This window comes from Rattus norvegicus, chromosome 1 (genome assembly GCF_021556685.1).
Source record: "Rattus norvegicus strain SHRSP/BbbUtx chromosome 1, alternate assembly SHRSP_T2T, whole genome shotgun sequence".
Lineage (NCBI taxonomy): Eukaryota > Metazoa > Chordata > Mammalia > Rodentia > Muridae > Rattus > Rattus norvegicus.
Window position 1 is genome coordinate 91,376,376 of NC_141534.1, and position 17,304 is coordinate 91,393,679.

A 17,304-nucleotide genomic window follows, 5' to 3' on the forward strand; every position below is an offset into this window, starting at 1 on the left:
TCTAAGAATGCGGGCACTACTTTGCCTCTGGTCATTTGCTTTAGCGATTCTAGTTGGCTCCAGTTCAGACTTGGCTTAAAAATCAGCTCTTGCAGAACCTTGGGTTGGGGCAGGCGTTTCTGGCATCCACGGCTCCTCTTCCAGGTCTTGACAGTTCTAAGTATTAGTCTAAAAAAATGTGGTTCATCTTCCTTAGACTGGGGGTCCAGATCTCTCGCAACGCATAAGTACCACGTGCTGTCCTGGTACTTATCCTAGGTGACAGGGACGTGAACCCGGTCCCAGACCTTAAGTACTTTCAGGACAAGGTTGCCATCCCACTACGCTTAAGTCTGCAGTCCCCTAAACGCATGCGCTTTTCTCAGGTGCCCCCCCTCTCCATCCATATGCTAATCACTGCGCTCCGGAGGACAGCCTCTCCCGGGAATATGCAAATCACATCCTCCAGTGCGGGAGGCCTTCCTTTGTCCAGCGCTAGGATTATGCAAATAAGCGAGTCTCCAGCCCCGGGATCTAGGCAGAGTATTTAGGCCCCCATTTTCCCCTCACCCCAAGGCACCCCCTATTTATAAGGCGCGTTCGCTCTACCGCGCACGCACGCGCGATTCTTGAATCTTCTTCACCCTTCGGACCGCGGACTGTACCAAGTCTAGCGGGGCTGTGAGCCGCAGAGCCCGACACCTCCGCCGGCTTGAGCTCTGCAGCCTGTGCAATTCTCTGAGCCCCTCTTCCCACCGATCGCCGGGAATGGTCTGTCTGACCGCGCACGCGCCCTGAGCGCCTTTCGCCCCTCGCTCACTTGCTCGCTCGCTCGCCTAGCCTCCCTAAACGCAAGCGCAGTGCTCGGGCGTGCAGCCGCTACCGCTGAGCCGAGCCGGGGCCGCCGGCGTCGGTGAGTGTCCGTGGTTGGGGTGGCGCGGGGCATGCTGGGAAGCGGGCGATACAGCCCCGCTGCATGACGGGAGCCTGCGGCGACTTGGCAGAGTGACCAGCCAGAGAGTCCTTTGCTTCTCCCAGCACGCGGCTCGGGACCTACCACAGCTTCGCCTCGAGGCATTGTGGGAGTCCGTGGGCCAGGAGTTATGGGCCTGGGGCATTCTGGGAAGGGCCTGGGCTCCTGGAAGGGACTTTTTTTTTTTTTTTTCTTTTTTTCTTTTTGGTCGCACACGCTCTCCTCCAGAAGCCTCACGGCTAGGAGCGTTTCGGTGCCCGGCGTTTGTATAGGGTGGTCGTTAAAGGCCCGAGGCATCGTGGGAAGTTGTCACGGGGCATTGTGGGAGCTGATCTTTATTGTTTGATAGCGGGTTTCTCCGAGTCCTTGTCCTACCTAGCGTTGTGCGAAAAGGTATCTATTGTGTTCACTCACACAATGTTGGTTCATTTGTGTGTGGGGTGGGTGGGGTCTTAGCCACTCTGTGCTTTTGAGGGAACTGGGGCAGACGGTTTCATGTTCTTGGTTTTGGACCCACAATATCGTGGAGTACGACCTAGAATTTAAAATTTACCAAGTGCTGAGTTCGCAGGGGTGCGCGCCACGCCCAGCAGATTTTCACCTGTCATGCTTCCACCTGATATCCGGAACATTCTGGAAGGAGCTTTATATAACGTGGGTTTGGAAAGGGATGGTTGTCCCCAAGTAACCCCGAGGAAAGTCCTGACAATTTCTGGTGTGATGGTCAAGTGGAATAATAGTTAAAACCCAGTGTGATGTCACGTGCCTATAGTTCCAACACTCAGGGGCTGGGGCAGGAGGATTCGATATTTTGTTTTTTGTTTTGGGGGTTTTTTTGGGGGGGGGACAGATCTCAAAAAAGAGTGAGTTTGGGTTTATGGAATGGGTAATCCTAGGTACCGCATGGAATACATATATTAAATATTTATTTTAAATAGAAACTTAACCAGTCGTCCTCCGTTTTTCCTTGCTAAATAGTGCGAGTTTTTCCAGAAATAATACTCCAGAGTTAGAGGGCCTACACCTGATGGATAGTCAGGAGATCCCTTCCTTGTCAATTCCTATTTCTCTGTCCTTAAAAGGCCTGATCCAGGATCTAGGTGTCTTTAGGAAATTCCCTACCCAATGATACCACCCTTCTCCTGCTGCTCCAGCTACATTCCCCCAACAGCAAACATTTGGGCTTTGAAAAGACAGCGTGCTTTCTACCATTGTTTGTGTCCCCAGTGCCTAACATTGAGCCTTTGTCTTATTACTAGTGTCCCTGTCTATAGTACTGGGAAGCTGAGGTTAGAGCATTGCAAGTTCAAGGCCAGCCTGGACTGGATAGCAAGTCTAATGGAGAGTGGAAACCATATGTGCCTGGTCTTGCAAGGTCCTCTCCCAATGTAGGAGGAGGAAGAAATGTGTACATTGAGAGTAGTGGATTATTGGAGCCAAGGAGCAATATAGATGTTTAGAGGTGAGCTTTGCAAGGGTGAGAATGAGCTCTACAGATCCACAAAGAAGAAGGAGAAAATTCCAGATGGCAAATGGATGATGAACTGGGACCCTTCCCATCTGGCAATAAAAGGCCTTTATGTGCCTGCTTCCAACCCCACAGAAGCCTGGAGAGATGGCAAGAAAATACATTTATTTATTTATTTATTTATTTATTTATTTATTTATTTATTTATTTTATTTTGGTTCTTTTTTTTGGAGCTGGGGACCGAACCCAGGGCCTTGTGCTTCCTAGGCAAGCGCTCTACCACTGAGCTAAATCCCCAACCCCAAGAAAATACATTTATAATTTTTTTTTTAAGACAGGGTCTCATTTAGCTCAGACTAGCCTCAAACCTCAAATTCTGTTAAGGCCAACTAATGGCCTTAAACTACAGATTTACCAGCCTGAGGGCTAGACTGTAGGTATAGACTGCCTACTTCTATTCAAAGCATGGTTTTGAATCCTTGCTCAACCACCAGTCTGCTGAGGTGACCAGCGTGATCTTGAGCTTTGGACAGCGTGCAGGTCTTCTCCTTACTTCCTCTTCTGCCTCAGAGAGCTGTTTTTGTGTGGTTCTGAGTGTGCCAATCAAGGTCTACACACAGGCTTTCCAGAGAAGGAAACAGACAAGAGAAGTGGGGTCCCATTTGAAGCAATAGGCAAAAAATGCCAGGTTTGAGTTTAAACCTAGGCAAGGGTGACTGTTATACAATTGGCGTAGGTTGACGCCCACCACCCGGTGTGGTGATGATCCTGTGATCCTAGCTAGCACTTGGGAGGAAAAGAGGCAGGAAGATCTGGAATTCAAGGTCATCTGAGGCTACTTAGTAAACTTGAGGCCAGCCCGGGTTCCATGATGCCTTGTTTCAAACAAGCAAAATGGAAGGATATTGATTCATCTCAGTAGGCAGAGTGGAGTGTTTGCCTAGCATGCCTGAAGCCCTACCATTTGATCTCTTGCGTTTGGGAGGTAGATCCAGGAGTGTCAGAATTCCAAGGTCAGGGTATTTGAAATCTTGTCTCTTAAAAACAAAGCAATTTAAAACATTTCCAGGCTAGCTGGTATCTCAACTGTACCAAGTGTTTAGTGTCCCTAATAGTCAACGATCTGTGACCCTCCTTCCTGGTGGTCCTTCCTACAGCTAAAGGGTTAATGTCTGGCACAGGTCTCTGTGACACTTAGTGACGATTGGTGACCATGCCAATACCTACCTTTAAATAACTTGGGATGTCTTCTCTCCCTGCCTCACTGAATAAGAGCCACAAGGCAGTCTGTTGCCAGATAACTGGAAAGTCAAGGACTCTTGGGGGACAAGGTCTTTAGAGTTGAGGCTCTGTACACAGTCAAGATAGAACAGAGGCCATCTTTGCCTCACCCTCAGCACTGAGGACACAGTGGTCTTAGAAGGGGGACAAGTGTTATGTAAAAATTTTATTGAGTTACCGCAGGCCTTTCTTTCCCGCCCTGTCCAGTGTCCCTCTCAACCTGCCAACATCCTGTGTTAGAGGAGCTTGTGACTGGAGGTGTGACCGTGGGAGAGCTGGCCGGGGAGGGACCCTGCCCAGTCGCTGCTCTGCTCCTGTCTCTTGTCCCCTCTCCCCGCCATGACAGAGACCCGTGAGCCCACTGAGACTGGAGGCTACGCCAGCTTGGAGGAAGATGATGAAGACCTTTCCCCAGGTGAGGTGGCCTTAGAAATGGCAGTATTGACAATGCTGTCATCCTGGGTTCGGATCTCCTTGGGAAGCTCTGTTGAGGGGTGGCCGTTTGCCTCGCTGTCAGCTCTTTTCTGACTAGAAGTCTCGGTCCTGGTGGGAGATGGATCCCCATGGAGGATTGGAGGGGTTGCATCTTGGGTGGGTTCTTTGTCCTTGCTCGGGGTTCTAGATTGGCTGAGGGCTCTTTCCCTGCTGTGAGTTCTAGAGCGGTCACGGTGGTTTTCCGTGCTGGAGATTCTGGATCGGCTCCGTGCTCTCTTCTTGATGGAGGTTCGAGATCGGCTGTGGGCTGTGTCTGCGCCCGGGCTTCTAGACTGGCTGCTCTCACTCTCGGGACTGGACATTCTAGACCGCCTGTGACCCTTCTTCCTGGTGGTTCTTGAGCGGCTGTGATCCCTCCTCACCTTGGTACTTTTGGACCGGCTGTTGCCTTTTTCCTCACTAGAGGACCTAGACCACACTTGGCTTCTTTCCCTTCTTGGAGGTTTCCCTGGGCTGTGGTTGCTCCCCTGGCTTTGTCTCACCTGGGTGGGTGTGCCCCTCCGGGTACGACTTCTTGCCCTACCGCGATTCTTCTTCCAGCTGTAGCTTCTTTCCTGGCTCCGAGTCCTCTTGTGACTATGACTTCTTGACCTTCTGGGGGTTCTAGAGCGGCTGTGACTTCGGGTCCTGCTAGGGGTCCTAGAGCGGCTGAGGCTGTGGGTCCTGCTGTGGCTTCTGGCCTGCTTGTAGCTCTTGGTCATGCCTGCCATGTGAGTCAGATCGGTAATGGTGTGAATCTGTTCCCTGCTGGGGGACATCACCTGGCTGTAGCTCCTGGCTCTCCTGCTTACCACCGGAGACTTGCTAAAGCTCTTGAAGACTGTCCTACTTGGGCTGTAGCTCTTGGCCCTACTGGAGATTGCAGTGTCCTTGGTGTCTAAGGCTCCATGTAGCTTGGGGCTCTTCGTCCTGTGCCTGTTTCTAAGCCAGTTGTCACTCTTTTCGTGGGCACTGGTTCTAGGTCGGCTATAACTCTTGCCTCTGCTTTGTTTGCGGTGGGAAGTAGGGGTCCTTGCTTTCTTGGCCACACCTGGTTTGGCGGAATGGGTTCTCTTCCTGTTAGGAGTGCTGGCCCTGTTTGGGGATGTCTTGGAGCTCTGGCTTACCCTTTTGCCAGGGGTTCGCCCCCTGCTGTGTGTGTCTCTCTGCTTATATGGTCCCATCACTCCAGTCTTGCCCCCCTTCCTGCCCCTGCTGCCTTTCCTGGCCTTGGTATCAGTGCTCACCTGACTGGATGTTCTTGTCTTGCTGCGGCCTTGGGACCTGCTGCTGGGCCGAGTTGAAGGGACTGTCTTGTTCCCTATTGGTCTGGTAGACTTAGAACTGCTAGGGCTCATAAGCAAGTTAGGGGACTTCGGATGCACTGAGGAACTGTTGGGCACTGCTGCTTTGGTGTTCTTCAAGGAGACTGGAGATGTGGAAACCATGGGAGCCGCAGGAGCTGGGGTGGGCTTTGAGGGCCCAGTGGATGCCGGAGCTGTGGGAGCAGCAGGAGCTGTAGGAGCCGCAGTGGGCTTTGAGGGCCCAGTGGATGCCGGAGCCATGCTGCGCTTGGAGGATCTCTTTGATGGAGAGTGCATGGCGGGCGCAAAGGGGCTTGAGTGCCTGGAAGTCATGGTGAACATGCAAGATTTGGTAGCCAGGGACAACAACTAGAAGGCTCATCACAAGCAACTTCGTGAAGTCATAGTGGGTGCCTGAGGCCCCTGAGGCACTAGTAAGGTCAGACTTGAGAGGAGGTGGGGGGCTCTGGCACAAGGCTGTAGACCATTAGCAAATGGATTTAATTAGATCCACTCAGATTTGGCAGGGCTGAAAAGTGGAGCTGGGTTCAGCCAGGGCTGCCTTGATCTTCAGGCTTAGGTGATAGATGTTATTGCCTGGGTGGGCAGAGTAGGGGAGCCCAAAGAGTCGCTGACAGCCTTCAGGGTCAGGGAGCTTGACAGGGAGGACGACACTGAACTGGGCCCCACAGAGTAGTTTTAGCCATTCAAGGTAGAATGGAGAACGGCTTTCACAGGGAGGAGCAGGAGAGGCCTGTAATAGCCAGGGACATCAAAGCAGTGGGGATCATAGAGGGTTGCCTGAGCTGGGTCCTGAAGCCGGAATAAGAAGGGCCAAGTGGGGGTTGGGGATTTAGCTCAGTGGTAGAGCGCTTGCCTAGGAAGCGCAAGGCCCTGGGTTCGGTCCCCAGCTCCAAAAAAAAAAAAAAAAAAAAAAAGAAGGGCCAAGTGGACACAGTGTAGGACAGTTGCAGAGAGTCCTCTAGGCCTTGGACAATGTCTGTAGGCAGTGAGCGGGTCACAGAATGGATCAGGGACAATGCAGCAGCCTTGAGAGGGGAGAAGCGCATTGGACACATTGCACCTGTTCTGGGCCTGGGGAGGGACCTGAGCATAGATGTCACAGCCCTGGGGCTCACAGGGGACAGTGGGAGAGCAGTAGAAAAGACGACTGGCTATCTAGGATGAGGCAGTCTGGGGCTGCTCACCAAAGAGGGAGCTTTGCCCTGGGGCCCAAGGGGAAAGGCAGGACTGAGCAAGCATCCATAGCAGATGGACAGCACGTATCCACCCCACAGATGTGTGGGGCGCAGAGGGTCCTAGACCCCAGGGCCACCACACAAGCTATTTCTTATCCTTCTCTTGGAGATAAGAAAACACGTGTACAAGTAATTGTGCAGTTGATTGGACTGCAAGAGAAACCCAAGGCAGAGTGAGCACAGCACTGGGAGGGCTGCTATGAACCAGTGACCAATGTTGTACTGAGCAGAGCCCAAAGACAGGATTGGACCCAGTCAGCAGAAAGGAAAGCAAAGGCCTGGGGTAGGTAGATGCACCCTGTGGTCCTGAGATAGCAGGGAGTCTGTGGTGTCTGGTGAGGATGGGTGATAAGTGGCCCCTGAGCGCCTGTTGCCTCTGTGGTAATATGGGCAGGGCAGAAACACCCTCACTGAGCTGCAGGAGGACTCAGGAGAGGGAGCAGCCCAGTGGGTGCTTCCAGCAGGCCATTTTCAGTGTGGCTGAAGCAAGCAAGCACCCTGAGGTCTGCAAGCTCCCTTGACCATGGAGACCCCCACCCTGCGTGTGACCCGCAGAGGCTGCTCATGCCCTCATCACTTCACATTTTCTCATTTAAACGTCCTTGTTAGTTTATCCATTGATTTAGTGAGGGCAGGTACACTCATGGTATCAGGAGGGGAGGTCACAGGACAACTTTTGGGAGTTGGTTCTGTCCGTCTACTGTGTGGGTCCTGGGAATCAAAATCAGGTCATCTGGCTTAGCAAGCACCTTTACCACTGAGCCATCTTGCCAGCCCTTGATCATGTTTTAAATCTAAACCCATCTTGGGGTTGGGGATTTAGCTCAGCGGTAGAGCGCTTGCCTAGGAAGTGCAAGGCCCTGGGTTCGGTCCCCAGCTCCGAAAAAAAGAACCAAAAAAAAAAAAAAAAAACTAAACCCATCTATATGCACTTCTATGTCCTGAAATTACAGTCATGTATCTTACAAGTGAGCGTTTTAGCTGACTTGTACATTGAAATGGGGATTTTCCGTAATCCCAGCACTGAGAGGCTGAGGCAGGGTGGGGATGAGTTGAAGGTCAGCGCACACTCGTGCACACACACACACACACACACACACACACACACACACACACACACACACAGGTGTTCTGTCTTCTGAAAACAACAAAGAAAAAGCCAAGTATAGAGGTGCCAGCCTGAAATCCAGCTTTTGAGAAGTGAAGTCAGGAAGATCAGGAGTTCAACACCAACCCTAGGCCACATGAGAACCTGCCTCCAAAAAACAAAACAAAACAAACGGCTGGGGGGAATGCTGGCCACAGAGGCATGAGTACAGGAGTTTGGATCCCCCCAGCACCCAAATAAAGGCATAGTGTGTGGCATGGTCTCTTGCCCCTGGACTGCCACGCTGGAAGGCACAGACAGGCCTGTGAGATTAGTCAGTCGGTGAGCTCTAGGTTCAGTGAGAAACCCTGTCTGAAAATGAGGTGGCAAATAATGAAGGAAATCACCAGGGCTGACACCAAACCAACCAGAACAGACCTGTGTGCACACCGCTTAGCCACCTTCTCTGATGCCTGTCTTTGTGGACTGCTCTACGGTGGGGCCATTGCCGCAGTCTCCTTTCTGTGATAGACTGTGTGACCGTAGGTGAGCCATGTCCACATGGGTCCAGGTGTTGTTGTAAAAATATAAAAATAAAAAAGAATAGTTGTCTTTTACTCCGCTGGGTCTACACCTCGGTGCCCCAAGATATCTGCTAGATATCTTGGCGGAAACACATCCCAGCCATACGCTTTCCTACACTCAAACCCTCACATAAAAGAACACACAACACAATAATCTTTGACCCAATTGATAAGATATAATTGCCCACTTAAACATACAAAGCCCAGTACCATCCATCCCTTAAGAATATTGATAACAACTTATAAATACACAGAGCAGAATCTTAACATCACCTGCCATGGCTTCTCCCCTCTCTCCGTACTGTCTCCTTTCTCCTAGTCTCCTCTTCAATCTTCTCTCCCGCCCATCCTTCCTTCTCCTCCAATGACAGGCCTCCTTCTATCCTGTAGCTGCCCCTCACCTGTACTTTACAAATTCAATGGGGAGGTGGTTCTGGTGAAGTCACCTGAGTTCTGAGTATATGACTAGGCAGCTGTCCTTGGGGCAGTGGAATTAGCATCAAAATACAGATAACTTCGGGTGTTGCTGTCAGAGCTGGGTGAGCACACGTGCCCTGTAATGGCTGTCCACCCTATCCTGATGCCCATCTGTCAGATCTATTTTGAGACAGGATCTCATTCTCTAAGCCAGAGCGCGCAGGGATTCTCCTGCCTCGGCCTCAAGTCCTGCCATTACAGGTTGTCACAGATGCAGACAGATGCAGCTGTCGTCATTTGCTACACGCGTAGACACATTGCATCCGTGCCGTGCCAAGCTGTCCTACCCGCACAGTGAGCTTGAATGGGGCTCGGGGCAGCTGCACACAGCCCTGATGCCATGTCTCTCCTACCTGCCCCAACAGGCCCGGAGCATTCTTCTGACTCTGAATACACTCTTTCAGAGCCCGACTCTGAGGAGGAGGAGGAGGAGGAAGAGGAAGAGGAGACCACCGATGACCCTGAATATGACCCTGGCTATAAGGTGAAACAGCGCATAGGTGGGGGCAGGGGCGGCCCATCCCGCCGAGCGCCCCGAGCGACCCAGCCTGCTGGCCCACCTGCACAGCCCTGCCAGCTCTGTGGCCGATCGGCACTGGGAGAGGCCCCACCGGGTACCCCACCTTGCCGGCTCTGCTGCCCTGCAACGGCGACCCAGGAAGCCCCAGCCCCTGAGAGCAGAGCTCTTGGGGAGGAAGAGGAGGAACCCTCTCGCACTGGAGAAAATCGGCCAGCGGGGCGGGATGGAGATGAAGATGAGGATGAGGGGGGCACCTACCACTGTACGGAGTGCGAGGACTCCTTTGACAACCTCGGGGAGCTGCATGGCCACTTCATGCTGCATGCCCGGGGCGAGGTTTAGGCAGGGCCACCAGAGAGCTGGTAAGAGGGGTAAGCGGGAGCAAGGGCTGAGGAAGCAGGGTTGGGGACTGGGGTCCCACCCGTCTGTGTCGTCTTAGCAGTAGATGTGTGAAGGGCTGAATAAAAGCCAGACTCCGTGTGCTGGCCCAGCGTGTTTGAGCCGCGTGAGCGTGACTGAGCGCGGTCTACAGTAGCACCCCTTGCTTCCACTGCCCATGTGCGAGATTACTGGTATGCACTGCCCTACCCAGCTTATGTGCTGCTGGGATCGAACCCAGGGCTCTGTGAGCATGTTACACCAAGCACTCTGTCAGCCGAGCCACAGCCCAGCACGTTTTGTTTGGCTTAGAGACAAGGCTTTGTTGGCTTTGAACTTGTTTCTCTTGCTTCTGCCCTAGAATCACAGGTACAAAGCCACCGTACTTAGCTAGGGGTACTGGGGTTCAGGCCCACCGCCATTGATGTGTATGCTGTCAATACAGGAGCCAGGCAGGGCACCTTGGTGCCTGCCAGTTGCACAGGCCACTCCCACCACAGGGCCTCCGCTGGAAAGTCAGTTGCCTGGTTGTAGTCAGCCGCAAAGAAGCCTGGGAGGGGCCAGCCCTTCAGAGCAGATTGTGGTTTGCTGAGGTCCTGTTGGCCTTGAATATTCAGCCACCATATCACCTAGTCCCTGCTTCAAAGAGGACTGCCATTAGCATGGTAGCCAGCCACCCTGTGCTTCTTAGGTGTTTAGTGCCTGACCAAGGGCTGTATGTTTATGGAGTCAGAGTCCAGGAACGATGTGGCAGTGCCTTGATTTGTGTGACCTCTTCCAGAGCTGGATAGCTAACAAGTAGTTTTGAGTACCTCCCTTGTGTTAAGATTTATGTGAGGGTTGGGGATTTAGCTCAGTGGTAGAGCGCTTGCCTAGCAAGTGCAAGGCCCTGCGTTCGGTCCCCAGCTCCCGGGTGGGGGTGGGGAGGATTTATGTGTGTAGTGACCAATGAGACCACAAGAGGGCGTCAGATTCCCTGGAACTAGAGTTAGGGGCTGTTGGGAGCCAGCCATTGGACTTGACTACTAGAAACAGAACCCTTTCTCAGCAAGAGCAGCAAGCACTCTTACAGGTGAACCATCTCTCCAGCTCCCTACACAGGTGACACCTTCGCCTTCGTAGACCTGGCGTGGACTCTGTGGGGTAGACACTGAAGATACAGTAAAAGAAATGCTGTGTAGAAAAAAAACCAAGAGATGGGTGAACTGTTGTAGAGAGTGTCTTAGTCACTGTTCTGTTGCTGTGGAGAGACGCCATGACTAGGGTAACGTTTCTAAAAGCGTCTCATTGTCGGCTGGCTCACAGCTCCACTGGCATGATCGTGGGGAGCATGGTGGCCTGCATGGCGGCCATGGTGCTGCAGAAGGAGGTGAAGCTACATCCTGGTCCTCAGCCAGAAAGCAGGCAGAGAAAGACAGACAGACTCTGGGCTTGTTGTGAGACATGAACCCTCAGCCCCAGGAACACATTTTCTCCTATGAGACCACACTTCTAGATCATTCTAATTTTTTTAAACAGTGCCACTTCCTAGTGACTTAAGCATTCAAATACGTGAATGAGCCTGTGGAGACCGTTCTTATTCGAAGCACCCCAGAGGCGTGTGACTTTAAGTCTCATAATCCTGCCTAGAAGGAGGCCATTGTGCATGGGACCTAGTCTCAAGGATAGACTAGGCGAGGGCCCATCTGGGGTAACAAGGAAGGCTGGGATGGCTGCCAGGGGTTACGACAAGGTGCCCCCGGGTAGAGGATAGCAGTCGGCCCCACCTCGGGTGTCCTGAGGCTGCATGTGGTGATTCTGTTCATGACTGATGTTTAGAATCCCAGCATGCCGAAGGGTGACAGGTTATTGAGAGAGTTCAAGGCCAGCCTGGACTTAGAGAGAGTGGTATCCCTTTCTCAGGAGATACACGTGCACGCACACACACACACACACACACACACACACACACACACACATACACACACATACACACACACGCATGCACGTACGAGCGTGAAAGGAAAGAAAGGAAACGAGGCTTCTGCTTTGAGATAGGAAATACTAATTCATAGAAGCTAGGCACCAGCGCTGCTTTGAAAATAGAAGGTTGATTATAATGATAGCTACCATTTACCAAGCGTTTTCCATTGCCAAGTTCCGAGGCGCTGTACACGTGGCACTCACGGAAGCTTGGCAGCTAGGAGCCTCTAGGAATAGGACCCTAATTACCACAGCAGCATCCCGAGGCCCGAGCGCACAGTGGACGAGGTCTGGCTCGGTGCATCTTGTGAAGAGTGTGGGCGCTGGGCGCACTCGGCTGATTCACTGAGAGCCTCTGAGAGGATGCGGCCTGCCCGGAAGTGGGGATACAGCGATGAGTGGGAAAACAGAAAGGAGACTGGCTTTTTGTCTCTTTGAGACAAGGTCTTGTGTGTTCGGGCTCTCCTCAGACAGCTCTGTAGTGCATTTTCCTGCCTTCGTCTCCTTTGTGAGGTTCTGCGGATGGACCCAGCCCCACTCACACCTCACAAGCACTACCAGCAGCCATGCCCCAGGCCCTGGGGGTTCTGTCATGATGGGGAGACTGAAAGCACGGTTCGAATTTAGATAAACCACGCAAAATATGGAGCCGGGGCGTGGTGATATGGTCTTGAAACCCCAGCACTCTGGAGGCTGAGGCACAATTTCAAGGCTAACCTGGGCTACAGAATGAGATGGAGACGGTGAGTGCTCTAGGGATGGATGGATGCACAAAGCAAGTGAGGATGAGCAGCAGGAAGAGCAGGGTGAGGGCTGAGGGCTGGGGAAGGGGCCTGCTTGGGATGCATGTACAGGGGTGGGGATAGGGGTGGGGTGGCAGTGGGCAAGTGGGTGCCAGTGACAGCAGGGAGCTGAAAGGAACACAGCGCCAGACTGGTTTCAGTACCCAAAGGGCTGAGTTTTCTAGACAGACATTTGTTTTACTTTTGTTATTTTAAGACAGTCTCACAGCCCATGCTGGCCTCGAACATACTACATTGCCACTATGCGTTGCTGATCTCCTGCCTCTGCCACCTCACTGCTGAGGTCACAGGTGTGACCGCACACGCACATGTCTAGCTTCATGCAGCGTTGGGAACTGAACCCAGGGCTTCGCTCATGCCAGGCCTTCACTGACTGAGCTGCATCTCCAGCCCCTTTGGGAATTTTATAACTGCCACAGCAGGGGTATAGAGGTTGATCTGATGGATGTTCCGTAGCCAGTAAGAGGCACAGCACATATTCTGACCGCTAAGAGTGGTGCTTCACGGGGTGGGTCTGGCCTGCAGGAGCTACCAACGATCTCCACACCATCGTAGAACGGTGAGTAATGCCACAAAAGACCTCTGCAAATGGAAATCTCACTGAGTGATGGCGGTAGCATACACCTTTAATCACAGCACTCAGGAGGCAGAAACAGGTGGATCTCTTGTGAGTTCAAGGACAGGCTGGTGAGTTCTGGGATAGCCAGGACTACACAGAGAAAAAAATTTTTTAAAAAATGAAAGAAAGGGGGCTCGAGACCCCATATGAACAACAATGCCAAGCAACCAGAGTTTCCAGGGACTAAGCCACTACCCAAAGACTATACATGGACAGACCCTGGGCTCCAACCTCATAGGTAGCAATGAATATCCTAGTAAGAGCACCGGTGGAAGGGGAAGCCCTTGGTCCTGCTAAGACTGAACCCCCGGTGAACGTGATTGTTGGGGGAAGGGCGGTAATGGGGGGAGGATGGGGAGGGGAACACCCATAAAGAAGGGGAGGGGGAGGGGTTAGGGGGATGTTGGCCTGGAAACCGAGAAAGGGAATAACACTCGAAATGTAAATAAGAAATACTCAAGTTAATAAAAAAAAATGAAAGGAAAAGAAAAAGAAGAAAATGGAGATCTGTGCTGCCAAACCCATGACAGAGCCAAGAAGAGGTTGTCTCCCATAAAGGAGGCCTTTGCTCCCTCCCTCCATCACCTCTGGATGCCCCAGGCTCAGCAGAGGAGCTCCGTGCTTTCAGTTAGGCTGCACAGATGAAGTGTGAAGGGAAAGTGGCTCCCTCACTGAGAATCTGCCTCAGGAATGGGGTTCAGGGCCACATCAGTAGCTCACCCTTGCCTGTTAAGATCCAGGTCCAGGGATCTGAGCCCTCACCTGGCCTCCTTTGCCTCCTTTGCCATTAAGAATCTTTGCATCCTGTTTCTGTCTGTCTGGACAACTTGCAGGAGACAGTTCTCTCCACTGTGTATCCCACGGATCATCAGGCTTGGCAAGCACTTAATCTGCTGAGCCGTCTTACAACCAACATTGTATTTTTGGTAACCTGTTGAAACCACACACCAAAGTCTTTTACAATTTATTTTATTTAAATTCTTGTGCATTGGTGTTTGACCTGCGTGCGTGTCTGTGTGAGGGTGTCCAATTCCCTGGAACTGGAGTTACAGATAGTCATAAACTGCCATGTGGGTGCTGGGAATTAAACCTGGGTCCTCAAGAGGAATAGTGCTAGTGCTCTTAACCACAGAGCCTTCTCCATCCCCCAACATATATATCTCTTTAAAACCCACTCTTCCATAACTGATCACCGCTGCTGAGCGTCCCAGGACTGGCAACAACTTCATGCTCACAAACAGAGGATGGCCTCTTTTTTTTTTTTTAATTTATTTATTTATTATGTATACATCATACAGCTTTCTGCCTGCGTGTATTCCTGCAGGCCAGAAGAGGGCACCAGACCTGATTATAAGTGGTTGTGAGCCACCATGTGGTTGCTGGGAATTGAACTCAGGACCTCTGGAAGAGCAGACAGCGCTCTTAACCTCTGAGCCATCTCTCCAGCCCGAGGATGGCCTCTTGGTCCATTTATGCTGCCACAACAAAATGTGCGGGGCTGGGTACTTTATGAGGAATGTAACTTTACTACAGTTCTGGAGACTGGGTCGGTCAGGGTGAAGGTTTGATATGCTTCAGCACCTGAGGACCACGTCCTCTCCCCAAATGTCTTGATGTGTCCCGACTGACAGGCAAGACTGAAAGGGAGGTGGCACTTTTTAAGGTCACTCAATGTCATTCGAAGATGCAGAGTCCTGATGGCCTGTAGACTCCCTTGCTGAGTTAGAGGAGGCCTCTCAAGGGAGGGAAGCCAACTGGCTCACTTTCAGCCTGTGGGCCTGTGGAGGAGCAGAGTCAGTCATGTCACGTGGCCAGGAGCAGAACGCTTACTTCCGATGTTGGGGTTCTGGTACTGTACCCAGGCTCAGCACTAGCAGGGTGGGGCTGCTCATATTCAGAGCAGGTCTTTTCCCCTTAATGCTTTCTGGAAACTCCTTCCCAGGCCAGTGCTGTCGTGTGCAGTTCTAGGCTTCTCCTCAATGCTGTCAGGTCGTGATGATCACTAGTAGGCTTAGATTTTTCAAAACCTACTTTAATTAGGGCTCTTTAACTCTTCAACCTCCTGTCTAGCCCACCCACCAGAGGTAGGGAGAGAGAAAGGTTGATAGGAAACAGGGGATATGGGCCTGTTTAGAAGCAGTTCTTTGGGGAGATCCCAATCTTCGTTATCAGGATAGCTGCAGTCCAGTCCAAAACGTGGCCAGTCCAATCGGCAGATTCTAAACACGAATCAGAAGCAGCGGCTCAATCCAGAAGAAACCTCGAGACTCCAAAGCATCGCAGGAGTCTGTAGAAGCAGCCGGAATATCACGAAAAGTTCTTTGGTGAGTTATTGTCTACGAAGTCAGGACAAGCCACTTGGTGAACCAATGCAAGAGCCTTGTCACTCTGTCTGTGGGGTTTTATTTATATTCTTTTTTTTTTTTTTTTCGGAGCTGGGGACCAAACTCAGGGCCTTGCTCTTGCTAGGCAAGCGCTCTACCACTGAGCTAAATCCCCAACCCCTATTTATATTCTTTCGAAGCATCACGCGTCCTCTCGTGTCTGCTTCAGCAAAACATCCCATGACATAACTCTCCAAAGAAACCATACATCTCCATGTCAGTCATCCTTCCTCAGGGCCAGCATTCTCAGCCTGTGATCTGTATGTGATACAGTTCTCTTGCTTTATGCTGATCCCAGCCATAAAATTATCCCTGCTGCTTCATAACTGTGGTTCTGCTACTACTATTAATCATAATGTAAATACCTGTTTTCCGACGGTCTTTGGTGACCCCTCCCTGCAGGGAGTCCAGACCCACAGGTTGAGAACCACTGCTCTGAAGTCTCCTCCACTCAGTATTGTTACACTGGTCTCAGAGTCCTAGCAAATGAATACCGGGGACATAGTACCTGTGACCACAGCACATAGATAACCGATACAGGGGCAGCTGTGCCGGTTGTGAGCCACACCTCCATGTCTAACCCGCCCGGCACGAGACTGCATTCTGGGCAGTGGAAAGCACTGTAGCTGCCATGGCGTCAGTAGCGGCTTGGGAACCGGACTGGTGCGCATCCTGAAGGGCTAGACCCACGGGATGTGGGTAGCAGTGCTCAGGAGTTTGAACTTGGGAAAGGAGTGGGGCCTGGTGAAGCAGGAGGACCCAACGTTTAAGAGCAGTCAGGGCAACTTAGGGCTCAGTGGCTAAGAGTGCTTTTGCAGAAGTCCTGGGTTTGGTTCCCAGAACTGGCATCATAGCTCACAACTGCTTTTAATGCTACTCACAGAGAATCTGATGCTTTCCACAGGGACCAGGTATGCCTGTGGTACGTTTGAAAACAAAATAACACCGACCGTAGAAATGGCTCAACAGTTAAGCTGCATCTCCAGAGATCCTGAGAGTTCAAGTTCCAGCACCCACATGGTGACTCCCACTATCTATAATGGTATCTGATGCCCTCAGATATAGCGTGCAAACGGAGAACCCATATGCATTAAATAATAATAAAGAAAGCAAAATACCGCACACATAAAATTGAAAAAAAAAACTTTTAGAAAGTAAAAAACAGGGTGTTTGAGTGCTTCCCTGGCATCCTCCATGGTAGAGCCCCGAGAATCCCCCAGTGAGGGACTGGGGGCGTGGCTCAGTGGTAGAGCCCCTGCCTAGAATCCCCCAGTGAGGGGCTGGGGGCGTGGCTCAGTGGTAGAGTGCTTTCCTTAACACATCCAAGGTTCTGGTCTGATTCTTAGAATGGCCAAAACAAAAGATCACTCAGAAATCTGTTTGTCAAGGTTCCAGTGAGGTGATGATGATGATGACTGATGTCACACACCTTTAATCCCAGCCCTTGGGACACAGAGGCAGGTGGATATCCTGAGTTTAAGGCCAGCCTGGTCTACAGAGCAAGTCCTAGGGCAGCCAGGACTAAATGGAGAATCCCTATCTTAAAAAACAAAAACTAGGGTTGAGGATTTAGCTCAGTGGTAGAGCGCTTGCCTAGCAAGCGCAAGGCCCTGGGTTCGGTCCTCAGCTCCGGAAAAAAAAAAAAAGGTTTATTTAAAAAAAAAAACTATGGGGTTGGGGATTTGGCTCAGTGGCAGAGCGCTTGCCTAGGAAGCGCAAGGCCCTGGGTTCGGTCCCCAGCTCCGAAAAAAA

General features: G+C 51.6%; 2 protein-coding genes across 10 annotated transcripts; one reads left to right on the forward strand and one right to left on the reverse strand.

Moving 5' to 3' along the window:
- Positions 1-552: 552 nt before the first annotated feature.
- Positions 553-9,906, forward strand: Zfp428 (zinc finger protein 428). Of its 9 annotated transcripts, none has more exons than NM_001399612.1 (3): positions 553-892; positions 3,885-4,116; positions 9,291-9,906. In NM_001399612.1, exons 2-3 carry the CDS (start codon positions 4,041-4,043, stop codon positions 9,746-9,748), a joined length of 534 nt encoding a protein of 177 aa, NP_001386541.1. In that variant the 5' UTR covers positions 553-892; positions 3,885-4,040; the 3' UTR covers positions 9,749-9,906. The 9 variants fall into 9 exon arrangements, with proteins under 9 accessions (NP_001386541.1, NP_001386539.1, NP_001101946.1 ...); NM_001399610.1 differs by having other exon boundaries at positions 3,909-4,116; positions 9,252-9,906; NM_001108476.2 differs by having other exon boundaries at positions 3,909-4,116.
- On the reverse strand, positions 4,075-5,810 carry Srrm5 (serine/arginine repetitive matrix 5). The gene has a single exon (NM_001317106.1). The coding sequence runs from the start codon at positions 5,774-5,776 to the stop codon at positions 4,076-4,078; it is 1,701 nt and encodes a 566-aa protein (NP_001304035.1). The 5' UTR covers positions 5,777-5,810; the 3' UTR covers position 4,075.
- Positions 9,907-17,304: the final 7,398 nt, after the last annotated feature.

Bases quoted from the DNA above. Each gene is read 5' to 3' on its own strand.
- Zfp428 (NM_001399610.1), top strand. From the start codon at position 4,041: ATGACAGAGACCCGTGAGCCCACTGAGACTGGAGGCTACGCCAGCTTG. The intron at 4,117-9,251 runs GTGAGGTGGCCT...CTGCCCCAACAG, and splicing joins TGATGAAGACCTTTCCCCAG to GCCCGGAGCATTCTTCTGAC.
- Srrm5 (NM_001317106.1), bottom strand. From the start codon at position 5,776: ATGCACTCTCCATCAAAGAGATCCTCCAAGCGCAGCATGGCTCCGGCA.